General features: G+C 45.3%; 1 protein-coding gene across 1 annotated transcript; it reads right to left on the bottom strand.

The window, feature by feature from the left end:
- Positions 1 to 1,731: 1,731 nt before the first annotated feature.
- LOC144824473 (C-C motif chemokine 4-like) lies at positions 1,732 to 11,574 on the bottom strand. The gene is made up of 3 exons (XM_078683564.1): positions 11,279 to 11,574; positions 10,683 to 10,797; positions 1,732 to 2,151 (listed from the first exon to the last, which is right to left on the bottom strand). The coding sequence occupies exons 1-3, from the start codon at positions 11,349 to 11,351 to the stop codon at positions 2,064 to 2,066; spliced, it is 276 nt and encodes a 91-aa protein (XP_078539690.1). The 5' UTR covers positions 11,352 to 11,574; the 3' UTR covers positions 1,732 to 2,063.
- Between the last annotated feature and the right edge of the window lie 3,116 nt (positions 11,575 to 14,690).

The raw sequence follows: 14,690 nt of genomic DNA, 5'->3' as shown, positions 1-14,690 counted from the left end.
AACCTTTACCACGAATATACCTCTTCACATCGTCTCCTCTCCATCTTCTGTGGTGACGGCCTACGTCGTAAAGAGGAACCAGATGTTTCTTTCCGTTTCCTCTTAAACAACGCCGATTGCCTGTACTTCTCGACATGACTTCAGGTGAGTTTTTATTTTTGGGGGAGAGACCTCCCTAAGCCCCTTTTTTTCCCCCATGTTTTTTTTGGGGGGGGAGACCCCTCAAGCCCCCTTTTCAAATGTTTCCCTTTACCACACATGCCTTTACTACGTATCTCGTAGTAAAGGTATGCGTGGTAAAGGCTTTCGTGGTAACTACGCATGCGTTGTGATGCATGCATGGTAATGCTTTCGTAAAAACGGCTGCGTTGTAGTGGCCGTTTCCCATTCCAAACATGTAGCAATGTGCAGCCTGTAACCCCCCATCTTTTGACAGCTTCTTGACAGTTCTGATTACTACCTCAACAAAGGTGTATCCTAGCACACATAAACACCAGAGGCCGAACTGGACAGATCTTCACACTCTTTATGTCACACTATGGGTGTCTTTTGCATATGTAGTGTGCTCACAAGATGTTGGCTTCAAGAGTGTCAAGCCATTTTGTGTGCTACACACTATCACACTACTTCTGCCAGTTCATACTGATATAAACACTGCCCTCTTGCTGTACTGAGGAAAAGGACATGGGAATAGGCATGTCACCAGATGAAATTACAGCTCTTATTGGGTTAATTAGGTAGTCTGGAAAAAGTTATGCCAACATGTCACTGAAAACCAGACCCAGCTCATCCTTTGTGCTCACTATGTGCTATCTTTGTCTGCCAGTTTCATAACCATCCAAAGCCGTTCTTCATTTGTCACCACCAAGGCACTAAACAAATCTGGGTACAGAAATTGATGCATGCACCATAATGTCTGAGGAAGTGCAGGGAAGGTCTGTGGAGCATCCGAACACCCATCCGACCACCAAGTAGGCTTGTAAGGTCAGAGATGGACGTTGTCACAAGTGCCATGGCCAGGTGGGCCATGCCGGAAGGTGCTTGGAAGCTCTGGGATGACCCCAAGATCCTGGTGGAATTACTACTGGAGATGGTGTGCCAGGGAGTCTGAGATCCCCTCCATGACCTTGATGTGATGGCTTCAGATAGCTCTAGTCTACCTTACCTTGGGCGAGGCAAATGATCTCTCCTATTTGGTACCATAACCCTTTCTAAAATTGCTTTTTCTTAATTGTCAGTAGTCCTGATGATGTTCTTCTCTGCCTGTTTCTGAGATGGGTCAAAGGAACCCTCCTTAGCATAAGTTAGTGCAAAGATGATGATGCTGGAGGTGGGAGGTGGGGCAGTAGTTGTGTCCATGGGGTCAGGGAAACTCACTGTGTGGGTACAAGATTGTTACCTTTTCTGAAAGAGATGTTTCATAATGAGAACGCATTAGTACTAAAACATTCATTCAAAAAATGTAAGTATACTTTTAGTCTAGTAGTTTACTATGGTTTTCATGCGCATATGTGAAAATAAGAGGATTTAAACTTTATTTTAAAAAAAAGAAAACTATTCAGCTTTTCCCAAATACTTGACCAAATATTGTGTATTTGGCTGACTACTAAATATACTTTTTGGTAAATCCATAACTATTGTATTAAGCAATAAGACACCATCAGTGTGTACATAAAATATATTTATTATTTCTCAGATAAATAAGAAAAAGAAAAGGTATTGTGGCTTCCTTGATGACAAAATGATCGAGTATCATTCACAGTTGACCTTTTTCATTACACACTTTTCACAACAACAGAAGGAAGCACATAGTTTGAGATTATTTAGGATCGATGACAGACAGTCAATAAATAGTTATAAATTAAAGCAAAGAATGTTGTGCCAACCCTAAAATAAAATATTTAAATTATGCCTATCAATGAATGACATTTTGATGACCCTGAACATAGTACATGGATTGGTGTATCCAGGCGGAAATGAAGTCATCACTCAATCTGTGAAATTTCCATAGGAATCACATGAAATTGCCGCCAGGTTATGAACAGTGTGGCACCTCCTGCCTCTCATTTCAGTTCCAAATCATTGACATAGTCCTGAACCCAGGGGTTTTCTGGGTTTGCACAGACCTCACGTCCTCTTCTAGTGATGAATCTGTGGGAGAAAGAGAGGAATTAGTGGGGGCGTGGAACACTAAAGTAGAATCCACCAGTTAGTTGATTTGATACACTAGTGAGATAGGACAAAATACATATTTTTTTATAACCTCAAAGCACTATGACACCAGAAAATATGACTGTGTAGCCAATACCACTCCCCCACATCATCAAAAAATGTCACTGTATTCTCACTGTTCCTTCACCATGTCATCAAAAAATATCCCTGTATCCTCAATATCACCTCACCATGACAACAGAGACTATCATTTTATCCTTAGTATCACTCTACTACGATATTGAAAAAATAGTGTTATCCTATTGGAACTCCAGAATTAGCGTTTTAACCCCTGTATCTCTTTAGAATTCACTGTGCTGTGCTGTAAAAGTCCACAGGCCTCTTCCAAGGTGGTGCTGCACAAGTACTACCTAAATATATGCTGTTTGCAGCTCCCTTCACTTCTTCCTTGGTACAAGCATCTGAGTCCTTGATGTAGGCGTAAGGATACAAGTTGCAGAAGCCTACACATACCCATGAAATGGGAAGGCAGTAGGAAGGCCTGAAATGTGAATAGTGGGGTACGTTTTAAGGCTCAAAGTGTTGAATGTCGTTTGTAATGCCGAAGGAGGCAATGCTGTCCTGCAGCCTGGTCACTGGTGGCACCAGAAGATTGTTGTTTGCATGGATTCACCTTAGAAGGATTCTTCCGGACACTGCCCGGGCTGAGCAGGTCTGTAGTTTGTGACTCACTGGGGCACGCTCGAGCATTGTGCCATGACGGGTAAACTACCAGCAAAGATGTGATGTTGAGCCTATAGAGAGTCGAGGAACCTGTTAGTATGTGCTTGTTGCATTTATTCACAACTGCATTAATTTTTTAAGGTTCTGGGTTTGGAAATTCTTTTATTGGTGGTTCTTCATAGTGGCTAACAATGTACCATTTGCTTCCTCTTCAATGACTGGCTAGATGTCTTGAAGTCAAGATCATCCAGATAGCCAAAAATGCCCATATAATTGGAAAACAATGCTTTAAATAACAGTGCTTTAGCAGAACTTCTATGGGGCTCGTTCTAGTACATGGCTGTGGTGTGTTGCTCCTAGCAGCACCAAATCTGGGTCATATACAAAGTAGCTCCTAAAAATGAACCTATACATCTTAGAGTCACAGAAATAATTCTACATGCTCCAGGGAAGGATAACTTAACATGTGATCTGACAAACTGAGGAACAATATGGAAATGGCACACATACAATTGTACTTTGAAGAGGGGGCGTGGCTTAGCGCCCGAGACGGATGGAGGTTCCGGGGTAGAGCTCCGTTCGCACCGGAGATTCTTGGCGGTTCCAGCCCTCCTTAACGACCATGCTGCGCAGCGGACGGCACCGGAACACTTTGAGCTTCCTTTAAGCTGTCTACCACCTCCAGACTCCCTCGACTTCGCCCAGCAGTTCCTGTTTTGTTCCGGTCGCGGCTCTGCTTTGGCCGCGACCGCCATTTTGACTTCTCTGACGGCGTTCGTCTGAGGAGCGAGTTTGCGACGATTACAGCCTCTTGATACCGGCGCATTATTGGAAATGCTACATTCCTTCAGGAAATGAGGATAACCTAATACAGGCTTCACAGGTGACTCTATTTTATTTTTGGAATCGTTTTTTTTTTATTTCTGCCTGGACTGTTGTCTCCTCCTCAGCTTTGGCAGCCATCTTAGGCGTTACACTGCGTCAGTCTGTTTAACGCTTCCAGTGCACACCTTGCTCTCCTCCTCCTCAGTGTACTGACTTACCAATTTTTTCTGGCTTCTCTTTGGATTTTATACTGACCCCTCCTCCTATTGACTTTGCTGGTTTTTCCTAACGCCTGCAGCGCCTTCAATTCGGTTTATACCTCACTGGTGACCCTTTCTGTCTCTGTTTTCATGGCGGAGTGCTCTAGCAAAACCTCCAAACGTAACTTTATTAAAAGTTCAAAACTCTTCACTGCGTTGGCTCATTTAGAAGCTTCCGCAGACCCCTCCATTTGTGAACCATCTTTAACCATGGATGCTCCTCTTCAACCAGGATCGAAAACTAATCCTAAGAGGCTGAAACAGAACCCACCATCTCCCCCAAAGCCTACATCAGTCATTTCCATGGAGCTTCTCCTTGAGGAAATAAGAGCACTACGTCCCTTTATGGAGGAGACAAATTCCAAGCTGCAAACGTTAACTGATAATTGGTCCTTAATGGATACCAGGGTCTCCACGGTGGAAAAGACTGTCTCATCTCTCCAGGAAGCCGCCACCAAGGTGGTCCACATGGATACGCGAATCTTGTCACTCCAGAAGCAGGTTGAAGACCTTGAAAATAGGAATAGACGCAATAACCTACGTCTCTACGGCCTGAAGGAAGGTTGCGAGGGGAATGATCCCATTGCCTTCTTTAAATCCTTCTTGCCCAAGCTTTTGCATTTCCCTGAGGGCACCTCCCTTAATATTCAACGAGCACATAGGCTTGGTCGAGCTCCCTCTACTATCTCTCCTGCGACGAAACCTAGAGGTGTAATAATGTACTTTCTCGAATATACAGATCTGCTGAAGGTTCTCCTAGCGGCTAAAGCTATACCTCATCTTACTTGGTCGGGTTCCACCTTATTTTTTGCTCAAGATTACGCCAAAGCCACTGCCTCACGTCGTAAAGCATTTCTTGACATGAAAGTGGATCTGCGTTCTATTGGAGCCAGATATGGTCTTTTTCACCCTTGCTTATTCAAAGTTACTCATAATAACAAGACTATGACTTTTGAGGATCCTCTTCGACTTCGAAGTTTTCTGAATTCCTGTGGGTATGCTGATATGGAGTTTTCCGGCCCCTCCTCTGCATTTCCACCTTGACTCTCGTTATTACTATTTTCTGATTACTTTGATACTCATGGTTCCTAGTTTTATCTATGCTGTTGTATTTTTAACTCCACAGGTTCCTCAGCTGTTTGCATAACTTTCTTGTTCATCGCCTGTGCTGGTTTATTACATGTTCTTAAAATGTTTAATCTTGTTTTTTGCCTGAAATTATGCCGTTTGCTTGTTTCTAATCTCATTGTTTTCCTTATCTTTTACAGATTATTTTTCTGTGTTCCGTCATATCTCTCCGGTTGGACGTCTTGTGGCCCCGTATACCTGTCCTCCGTTGGTTGGCCTTTCCTCCCTCCTCTCATCTCCATTTTTCCCCTCTGTGTCCTGCCCTTTGAACATACTCATTCCCCATCATCCTCTGCAAGTACCTCCCTGCATTTTCCTTTTCCATTGTTGACATGATCCCTATTGTTTCGCATGTTCTCGTCTTGATTTTTTCTTTGTTGCTATTGGATATTTTGGTGTCGCTCTTTCTTAGGTTGCTCCTGATCTTCTTTTTGATTTCCTCATCTCAATCTCTTACTGCTCTTCAGCTGCTTCTCTCTTTTTCTAGTTTTTTTCTGCAATTCTCTTCTACATCATCTTTTCTCCCCTCTTTCTTAAATTTATACTCACTCTCCTGTAATATTTTACTATTTCCTCCCTCTTTTCTTGTCTTTTCACTTCATACTGCCTGCTCTTCTTCTTGGCTTCTTCATGGCCTCCCCTCTTTATTCCAATGCTTTTCCTCTTTATTGCTTCTCTGTACTGAATTTTTCCTATTTTTTATCTTCATGGCAATTTTACTCTCTATGTTTTTACACTCACTTTTCATACTTTTCCTATTTACCTTCTTTCCCTGCTTTACAATTTCATCAATCCACCTTATCTTTATTTACAAAGCTTTGTTACGCTTCTTTATCTTTCTCGTACTCTCTTTTCTTATCTTTGATTGATGTCTGGTGGGAGAGGTGTGGCGCCGCGGCCAGGGCGACTGACGCTGGAATCTGGGTATCAGGGTTCGATCCCCGGCTCCGGCGGCAGGTTAGCCCAGCACCATGTGACTCTGGGCAATAGCTTGCTTAATCTTCCTGACGGCCCCCAGCGCCTAGAGACCCTTACGGGTGATTGTGCGCTTTACAAATGTGGATTATTATTATTATTATTATTATCTGTACGAATTGTCTCTTGGAATGTTAAAGGCTTACATTCTCCTATTAAGAGGCAAAGAATTCTTTCCCATTTAGCCAAACTAAATGTAGATATAGCCTTTTTACAAGAAACCCACTTATCTGACCTTGAAGCTGCTAAACTAAAAAGGGGTTGGGTGGGAGCTGTTTTCTCTGCCCCTGGTGATGGTAAGAGAAACGGTGTTTCCTCGTTAGTACGCAGGTCTTTTTCCCATTCTGTTTTGCTTTCTGAATTTGACCCTGATGGCAGATGGTTATTTGTCAAACTCTCTTCGAAAGGTACTCCATTTTCCCTTCTCAATGTTTATGCCCCCACTGGTGGAGATTCTGCCTTTTGGTCTTCATTTTCCACTCGTATCACTGAATGCATTGCTGACAATTTTATTCTAGCAGGTGATTGCAATCTACCCCTGGATCCCTTCTTGGATAGACACTCCAAGTCATTTTTTGTCCCTAACAAATCACACAAACTTTTCTCACATGCTATCTCCCAGCATAAACTTATTGATGCTTGGAGATTATGTAACCCCACTTCCAAAGAATTCACTTTCTACTCCCCAGTTCATCACTCGCAATCACGCATCGATTATGTTTTTCTCTCTCACCATCTGTCCCAAACCCTCACCCGAGCTGATATTGGCCCCATCTTGCTATCTGATCATGCCCCGGTTACGATTAACATTGACATCCTACCTAAATCATCTGGCCCGAAGAGATGGCGTTTTAATAACTCCCTCCTTCTTGACCCCAAGTTTACCTCCTCCTTCATGGATTTTTCATTTGAATTTTTTAACATTAATGATACACCCTCTTTGGCAAAACATACTATTTGGGATGCATATAAGGCCGCAGCGAGAGCTTTCATTATCAGTCATGTCACTGCAAAACGAAAGTCTGCCCGCAAGTACACCAATGATCTCTTACTCCAAATTAAACATTTAGAACATGCATTTTACACCTCCCACTCCCAAGAGAGTTTGACTGACCTTGTTACCGCCAAGATGAAGTTTAACAAACAATCCACAGAGGATGCTTCTTTGTATTTATTAAAGTCCAGTTCGAAATTCTATGGTGGGAAAAACAAAGCGGGGAAGATTCTTGCTAATTATTTGAAGGTTAAGCAAAACAAACTGAATATTGAAGCTGTATTTGATGTTAATTCTGTCCTCAAACAGAAAGACGCTGATATTTTGGGGGAATTTTCTCGCTTCTACTCCACACTTTACTCCTCTGAAACCCAACCTTCTGCTGACTCCCTTAATACCTTTTTTACTACCATCCGACCGCCCTCAAACTTCCCTGTTGACTTATCTGAACTTGAAACTCCCCTCTCTCCTCATGAATTACACACCGCACTTCATTCCCTCAAGAAAGACAAAGCTCCGGGTCCAGACGGTTTTACAGTCGAATTCTATTTACATTTCGAGACTCTACTATTACCCAAGCTGTACTCCCTCCTTGATTCTTTCACAGCTGCTGGTGCCTCCTCTGGAACCTTTTCTGATGCACACATATGCATTATACCCAAGGAGGGCAAGGATACCCAACACTGCAAAAATTATAGGCCAATTTCATTAGTTAACATCGACTATAAAATTTACGCCAAATCCCTTGCCATTAGATTAGATCCCTTCCTCCCAGACCTTCTTGGCCCCGAACAGTCCGGCTTTGTCAAAGGTCGCTACATCACCGATAATACCAGGTTAGTTTTCAATATCCTCTCCAAATCGTCACGCCTTCCTGATCCCCTGGCGGCCATTGCTTTAGATGCCGAGAAGGCCTCTGATAGAGTTGAATGGCCTTTCCTTTTTTCTGCTTTAAAATGGTTTGGATTTGGCCCCCATTTCATTTCTCTTATCTCTTTCCTTTATTCTAATCTTAGAGCAGCAGTTTGTACTAATGGTCTGATTTCTCCCTTTTTTGATTTACGCAGAGGGGTTCGTCAAGGTTGCCCCCTTTCTCCATTCCTCTTTAACCTAGCCTTGGAACCTTTCCTCTCACGGCTCCGCCAAAACCCAAATATTCATGGTTTTCTAACCCCCCACGCTCATGTAAAACTTGCCGCTTATGCGGATGACATTCTCCTTTTTATATCCAATCCTTTGCTTTCCATCCCTGCATTCCTCGATGAAGTTCATACTTACTCTCAACTTTCGGGGTATAAGTTAAACAATGATAAGTGCGAAATTCTCCCTTTTACCAAATTCACTTTCAAGCCCGACTTTGAAGCTTCCCATTTCACTTGGAGCCCAGCCCATATTAAGTACCTCGGTCTACATATTACCCCTTCCCTTTCTGACACTATTTCACTCTGTCTCACTAAATGCACTCAAAAATTATCGGACCTTACCTCTAGATAGCACCCTCTTTACCTCTCATGGTGGGGACGTCTCGATACTATTAAAATGATGCTATCCCCTATAGTCCTATACATCATCTCCAACATTCCTCTCCCAATCCCTGCCAAGTTCTTCAAGAAAATTAACACCATTCTTTCCTCCTTCCTGTGGTCCGGGAAGAAATCACGAATGTCCTTATTCAGGTTACGTCTTCCCAAATCGGAAGGTGGGGTAAATTTTCCAAATTTCCCTGATTATCACAAAGCCTTCCTCCTGAAGCAAGCTTCCCTTTGGTTGAAAGATCCTACCACCCCCTCTCCCGTCTGGGTTGAACTTGAACGCCTCTTTCTATCGCCTTTCTCTTTTGCTGAGTATCTGTCCTTCTCTCGTAAACCCCATCACCTCTCAACTCCTATACACAAATACACTACCAAACTACTGCTATGCACCTCCCCGGCCCCTCCTTCCTCAATCCCAGAACTCCTCAATACCACTATCTGGCACAATAACAGTGTCCTTATTAATCAGAAGCCTTTTTATTGGAAGACTTGGTCGGAGCGGGGTCTGATTTGGATTTCCCAACTCTTCCTTGGTTCTGATTTTAGATCTTTTTCGGATCTTAGTCGGACTTTCTCTCTCCCTCCCTCTTTTGCTCGTAAATATCTAATCCTCAAAACTGCGATAACATTTGCCTATGATTCCCTCTCCTGTCCTCCCACTTCCACTAGCTCACCGAGTCCGACCTTGCCACTCCACTCCCTTTTACTTGCAGACCCTACAGCATCTTCCATCTACCAATACTTGCATAGAACCTCCTCCCCCCGCCTGAAATCTACAGTGGAGGAGAAGTGGGAATCTGATTTTGCCCTTTCATGGCCTGTTTCTCTTTGGGACAAAGTCTGGACTAAACTTCGCAAAGCCTCTAGATCTGCCTCCCTCACGCAAACACTATTCTTTATATATAATCGGCTCCTGTTCACACCATCCATGCTGCATAAAAGGTTCCCTTTAACCCCAGATACCTGCTGGTCCTGTTCTGCACCTTAAGCCACGTTATTTCACATGCTCTTCTCCTGCCCCCTCACACACGCTTTCTGGCTTCAGGTCTGGAATCAAATCAATACCATCTTCCACACTAAAACTCCCTTTGCCTATGAATACATTTTCTTGGGTAGCCTGTCTTCTGTTTGGGATAATGTTGAGTCAAATACTCGCATTATTGACTTATTGTTAGCTGTTGGTTTCCAACATATTACAGTCAACTGGAAGAACTCTAATAACATCACGTTTAAGGCCTGGTGGTACAATGTCTGTCACAATCATAGACTTGACACAGCTTTTGTTCACCCGCTGTCTCTCGCCCCGAAGAGACATGACTTATGGCTTCCAGTAACTTTATATCTAGATATTTGTGCCAAACACTCCTTTCACTTACCCCCTCTTCAACAAGAGGTTTCTAAACCCCCTTAAATGCCTTCTCATTCCTTTACCTTCTTCACGGTCATTTTTCTTTTTATCATCCCCATCTTGACCATTACCCATCATTGTGTTACTTATCTGATAGCTTTGTAATTCTCATACTTGCCTTTTCATTGTTATACCTCAATCCTACAATTGTAATTTGCTTTATTTACTCTTGACAATATGTTTTTATTTCTTTTTTATGTATTGACACCTCCTTATATCCTAATAAAATTATTTTGAACTGAAAACAATTGTACTTTGAAACTGGTAGGCGTGTGGGGCTAGTGCATCATACATCCATTTATCCTCCAATATTGGCCAAATATTTAAATCATTTCCAACTCGAGCGATAGTGTTCTCTGTTAGGGCTGTCCTATTAACCTTTAAAAGACAGGGGTGGAGGCTCAATGTTACTGATCTATATTGTGGGGGTGTAAGCATGTGAACTAAGCCTGCTCAGCATCAATATTTTCAGGTTCAAACCAACAATTCAGATAATTTAGGCCTGATCTTGCCGGACTGGGAAGACTTGGTGAGAGCTTCAATGACCACTTCAGAGTTACTAAGTGTGGAATCAGACTGAAAGAACTAGTACTCTAGTACAGTGGTTTGCACCACAAAATGGGGGAAAGCTGGAAAGATGTGACCCAATAAGCTAGACAACTTACATCACAGCTGGCATGGAGCAGTGGCTACTGGTGAAGAAATAATCCTGGACGTGGCTCTGTGGGAGCTTCCTGGAGGCGTAGGAGAAGCAGCAGGAGGTTGGGGCATCTGCACCGGCTGTAGAAGAGGAAAACCAGAGGTGTAAAAGTTTGAGAACACACACCCTTTGCTAATCTAGAACAGAAGTAGCGATGCCCTCATGATGTCAGTGACCACCCTTCCTCCCTGGCCGAAAGCGGGAATTGACCGTGGTCCCATTCTGGTTCCCAAATAGCGGTAATACCTCTCTCTCCTGTTTCGTCATCCCACCCCATTTCGATTCTAATTCATACAAGCATCTTATGTGTGCGCACACACAAGGTGGCACACACATACACTCACAACTGCTCTACATCCTAGTGCATTCTGGGTGTTCTGACCAAGTGGGCATATCCACTGTGTGTGTTGTGTAATTCTGCCTGCATTCAATGCACCTGCATATTAAACAACAATCAAGGCTCTTGATAGTAGGTCCAAGAGTCGAAAGGTTAAGCGGAGAAAGCACTTAATGTCCCGGCACTTGCAACTCACAATGCAGAGTTAAAGCATCAGCACTCACCAGGGGCAGCCAGGACCTCAGAGCAGAAGGCAGCAAGGAGGAGAACAGAGGCAGCAGCCAGGGAGAGCTTCATGTCAGCTTTAGGTCTGGGATGGAGCTCTGAGCAGAACGTGTTCTATGTGTGAGCTGCGGTTGACTGATCTCCCTGCTCGTAACCTCCTGTATATATGGGCATAATACTGGAGGTTCTTGAGGGTTGGGTTGTGGGTCGATGTGATATACATTAATGTATGTTAGATGGAGGTTTTGACAGTGGAAATGCACAAATGGCGTAAAGATAGAAAGTCTGCAGAGAGAGCCACATCTGGCAGCTTGAGTAATGCAGGAAATCTGAGGGGAGGTGAGAAGAGCTCGAGCTGCAAACCCTGGGTGGCTAAGTCTGCAAAGGAGGAACCAAGAAGGACAGGAAGTTATGACAACAGACACTTATTGCAGGGAGTTTCTCTTTCTCCAGATGCAGAGGCCTACCAGTGAAATGTTCACAGCTCTGGTATGTGTCTACATTAATTTAAGAACTAAAGATGACTGGTGGACTTCCTCGGAATCTAAAGATGAGTTAATGATCTCATTCTTACGTTATTTCGGACAGAAGACTCTCCTAACATATTTGTCCTATTTTTAGTCTTAGATCATTTCGTGCCACCAACAGCAAACTCCGATGATTTGGAAACAGCATTGTGCAGGCCTGCGCCTCTGCATGGGTTATCCATATAGGACTCAAGTACCAGATATTTATTTAATTATTTTATAAAGTGCTGCGCATCGCCCTTAAACTTCAGAGTGCTGTGGAATCTGATAAAATTGTGCTTGAGACATTTGCTATTAGGCACAAGCTCAAGCCAGGGGTGTAAGCAGATCTGTTTGCAAGAGACCTCTGCTGGACCCTATCAAAAATGCACAGTGGACTTAAATCCCACTTACTGCTTACCATTAGTTGCTTTCTTGTTGCTCTAATATGCTTGCTTCTTTGAGATCCTTTTGATTGGAATGCTTGTACTCTTCTGCTGCTCAAATTCAGGGAACTACTTTTTTATTGTACTTTCAGTACTCAAGGATTTTCTTGGTCTCTCCCTCATGTGCTGCTCCTTCCCCAAATACCCCGCCCATGTGCTCCATGGTGCTCCCTCCTCCCCCACTTGCTCTTTCCCTCGTGTACTGCTTATCCAATTAAATACCCGTTCCATATCACTTCCAGAAACACCTCTGCATGTGATGTCATTACATATGAAAACTATGTTTTTAGGTCTCGGACTAGTGTTGCACTGCGCAGCAGTGCTCACGCAGCCGAGAATTAATGTCTCTTAGTAGGGGGCTTGAACCCGCCCCTCTTCTCCATTGGCTGGCTTCCTAAACGGAGGCCAGCCATTGGAGGAGAGGGGCGACACTCGGTTCAAGCCCCGTCTTTTCCAGATTCGGGGGCGTGTTTTTTCTCTTCTTTCTTGTTTTCGTTCTCTCCTCTTCCCATTGGCTGGAAGTTTACCTTCCAGCCAATGGGAAGAGGAGAGAACAAAAACCACGCCCCCGAATCTGAAAAAGACGATGCTTTCTCCGAGGCATTCCTGCCTCGCCTCGGAGAAACATGGTCATGTGGAGCGCTCCTCTCTTGCCTTTGAGAATGAAGTCTTTTTTTTTAACATTGCTTGTTTCATGAATGCACAGTTGTTGCATCTCGTGTTTTCAACTTAGAAGGCCAATTTCCGACTGAAGTGTATATTTCTATCAGGCTCCGAAGTCAACAGAGGCTGTACTCCGGTATGGAACCTTACACCGTAAAGCCCTTCCGTTCCATAAATGTTACGCTGACCCTTTTGAACATAGCAGCCACGGTACAGCTAGGCAGAGGATGTAAACAAAATAATACTGAAAATGGTTCAGTTCTTGTTAGTTGTTAGCGCTGTAAAGCGCTGAAAAAAAAGTTCTCGGCCGACATGCTTTGCAGTCTTTACCATACGGTGCGCTCCGCTCCCTTCTGTTCCCACCCACCATCACCCTCCCCGGTTTTCTGTTTACTAATAGGCGGGTTTTCTTGTAAGGCGGAGACTTATGCATGACCCTCGATTTTAACTCCTCCTCTGCACCTTCGGATTGGCTGTTGACATTTTACGCTCCTCCCCTAAGGTGTAGGTTGCCTCTGATCGCTGGTAAGGAGGAGGTGGTTACCATGACGATGACGTCACGCCGGGTGAAATGCGCAGACGTAGTGAGCGCTCTGAAGATGGCTGCGTGTCCGCAAACAGAGGGGAGAGGGAGGTGATGGAGGGAAAACAAGGAGAGGGGCTGAGAAGCAGAGAGAGGTGGAAAGAGGGTGTAGAGGGAGGGAAAGGAAAGGAGGGTTACAGTGAAAGGGAACAGGAGAGAAGGGCAGAGGAACCGTGAAAGGGACACACACGGGAGGGAGCGGGTCCCTGGTCCGTGTAACACTCTATGACCCGCTGACGGCAGCGGTTCCAGGGGCAGCATGAAGTTCGCGGAGTATCTTTCGGCCCACATCACCCCCGAGTGGAGGAAACCATACATCCAATATGAGGTAAGACATGTCTATATTACCCCCTGTACAGCACCCCTTTAACATTTCTCAACTGCGCCTCTTATTTAGAGTGCTACCATACCCATGCCATCATAGCACCCTAAATCTATCGGTCCCAGGCGCCAGCTCTCTGCGCACACGTGGCCTCTCGCTGCCAGCAGACTTTGCAGAGGGCGAAGGGCCTCTCAGCAGAAGCCCAGTAACCGAGAGCACTTCACACCTTCTCCTGAGAGGCACTCTGCTGCCCAGCGCTCGGCCCTCGTACTAAAGTGCTGGAGACAACAGAGCCCCGGGGCGACGCCCTGGGCTCCTTGACAAGCGGCGCCAACCCTCCCCAGAACTCATCCGCAGACCGGGGCCAGTGGATGCCTCTGAAATGCTCGTCCGGGGGCCTCAATGCCACGTCAACCTAAAGGCTGTCTGCGCCCCTCCTACCCGCAGGGCACTCTGGATGGCAAAAGCGCAACAGCTCCGCGGGGAGTGCCAGCCCCGCCCGGGGCCCGGCGCTGCTACGCAGAAGGCGAGACACAGGCCCTGCAGGCCTCGTGTCCGGGGGGGCCCCTCACCAGGAATGTGGCCCTGGACTTCCCTGCCAGGCACCTGCCCTCCCATGCCAACTTGTCCAGCCCCGGGGAGCAGAGCTGGTACTTCCTGCAGGCACGTGGGCAGTGCCAGCTGCTGACCAGCCGAGCCAACCAGTGCGCGCCCTCGGAGCAGGACTACGATGAGGCGCAGGCCGAGGGGCAGCTCTGGGCATGGGTGGACGGTGCCAGGCTGTGCAACCGCACCACGGGGCCGCCCTCAGCCTGGACTACCTACAGTGCCAGCGTATTCAACATGCCTCCTCTGCCCCCCGCCCCGTGCCACTGCCTCCTGGGTGCGCTG

The sequence above is a fragment of the Lissotriton helveticus genome, chromosome 3_1 (assembly GCF_964261635.1).
Source record: "Lissotriton helveticus chromosome 3_1, aLisHel1.1, whole genome shotgun sequence".
NCBI lineage: Eukaryota > Metazoa > Chordata > Amphibia > Caudata > Salamandridae > Lissotriton > Lissotriton helveticus.
This window is presented reverse-complemented; position numbering and strand designations above follow the sequence as displayed.

Bases quoted from the DNA above. Each gene is read 5' to 3' on its own strand.
- LOC144824473 (XM_078683564.1), bottom strand. From the start codon at position 11,351: ATGAAGCTCTCCCTGGCTGCTGCCTCTGTTCTCCTCCTTGCTGCCTTC. The intron at 10,798-11,278 runs GTGAGTGCTGAT...CCTCTTCTACAG, and splicing joins TGAGGTCCTGGCTGCCCCTG to CCGGTGCAGATGCCCCAACC. The intron at 2,152-10,682 runs GTAAGTTGTCTA...TTTCTCCCACAG, and splicing joins TGCTCCATGCCAGCTGTGAT to ATTCATCACTAGAAGAGGAC.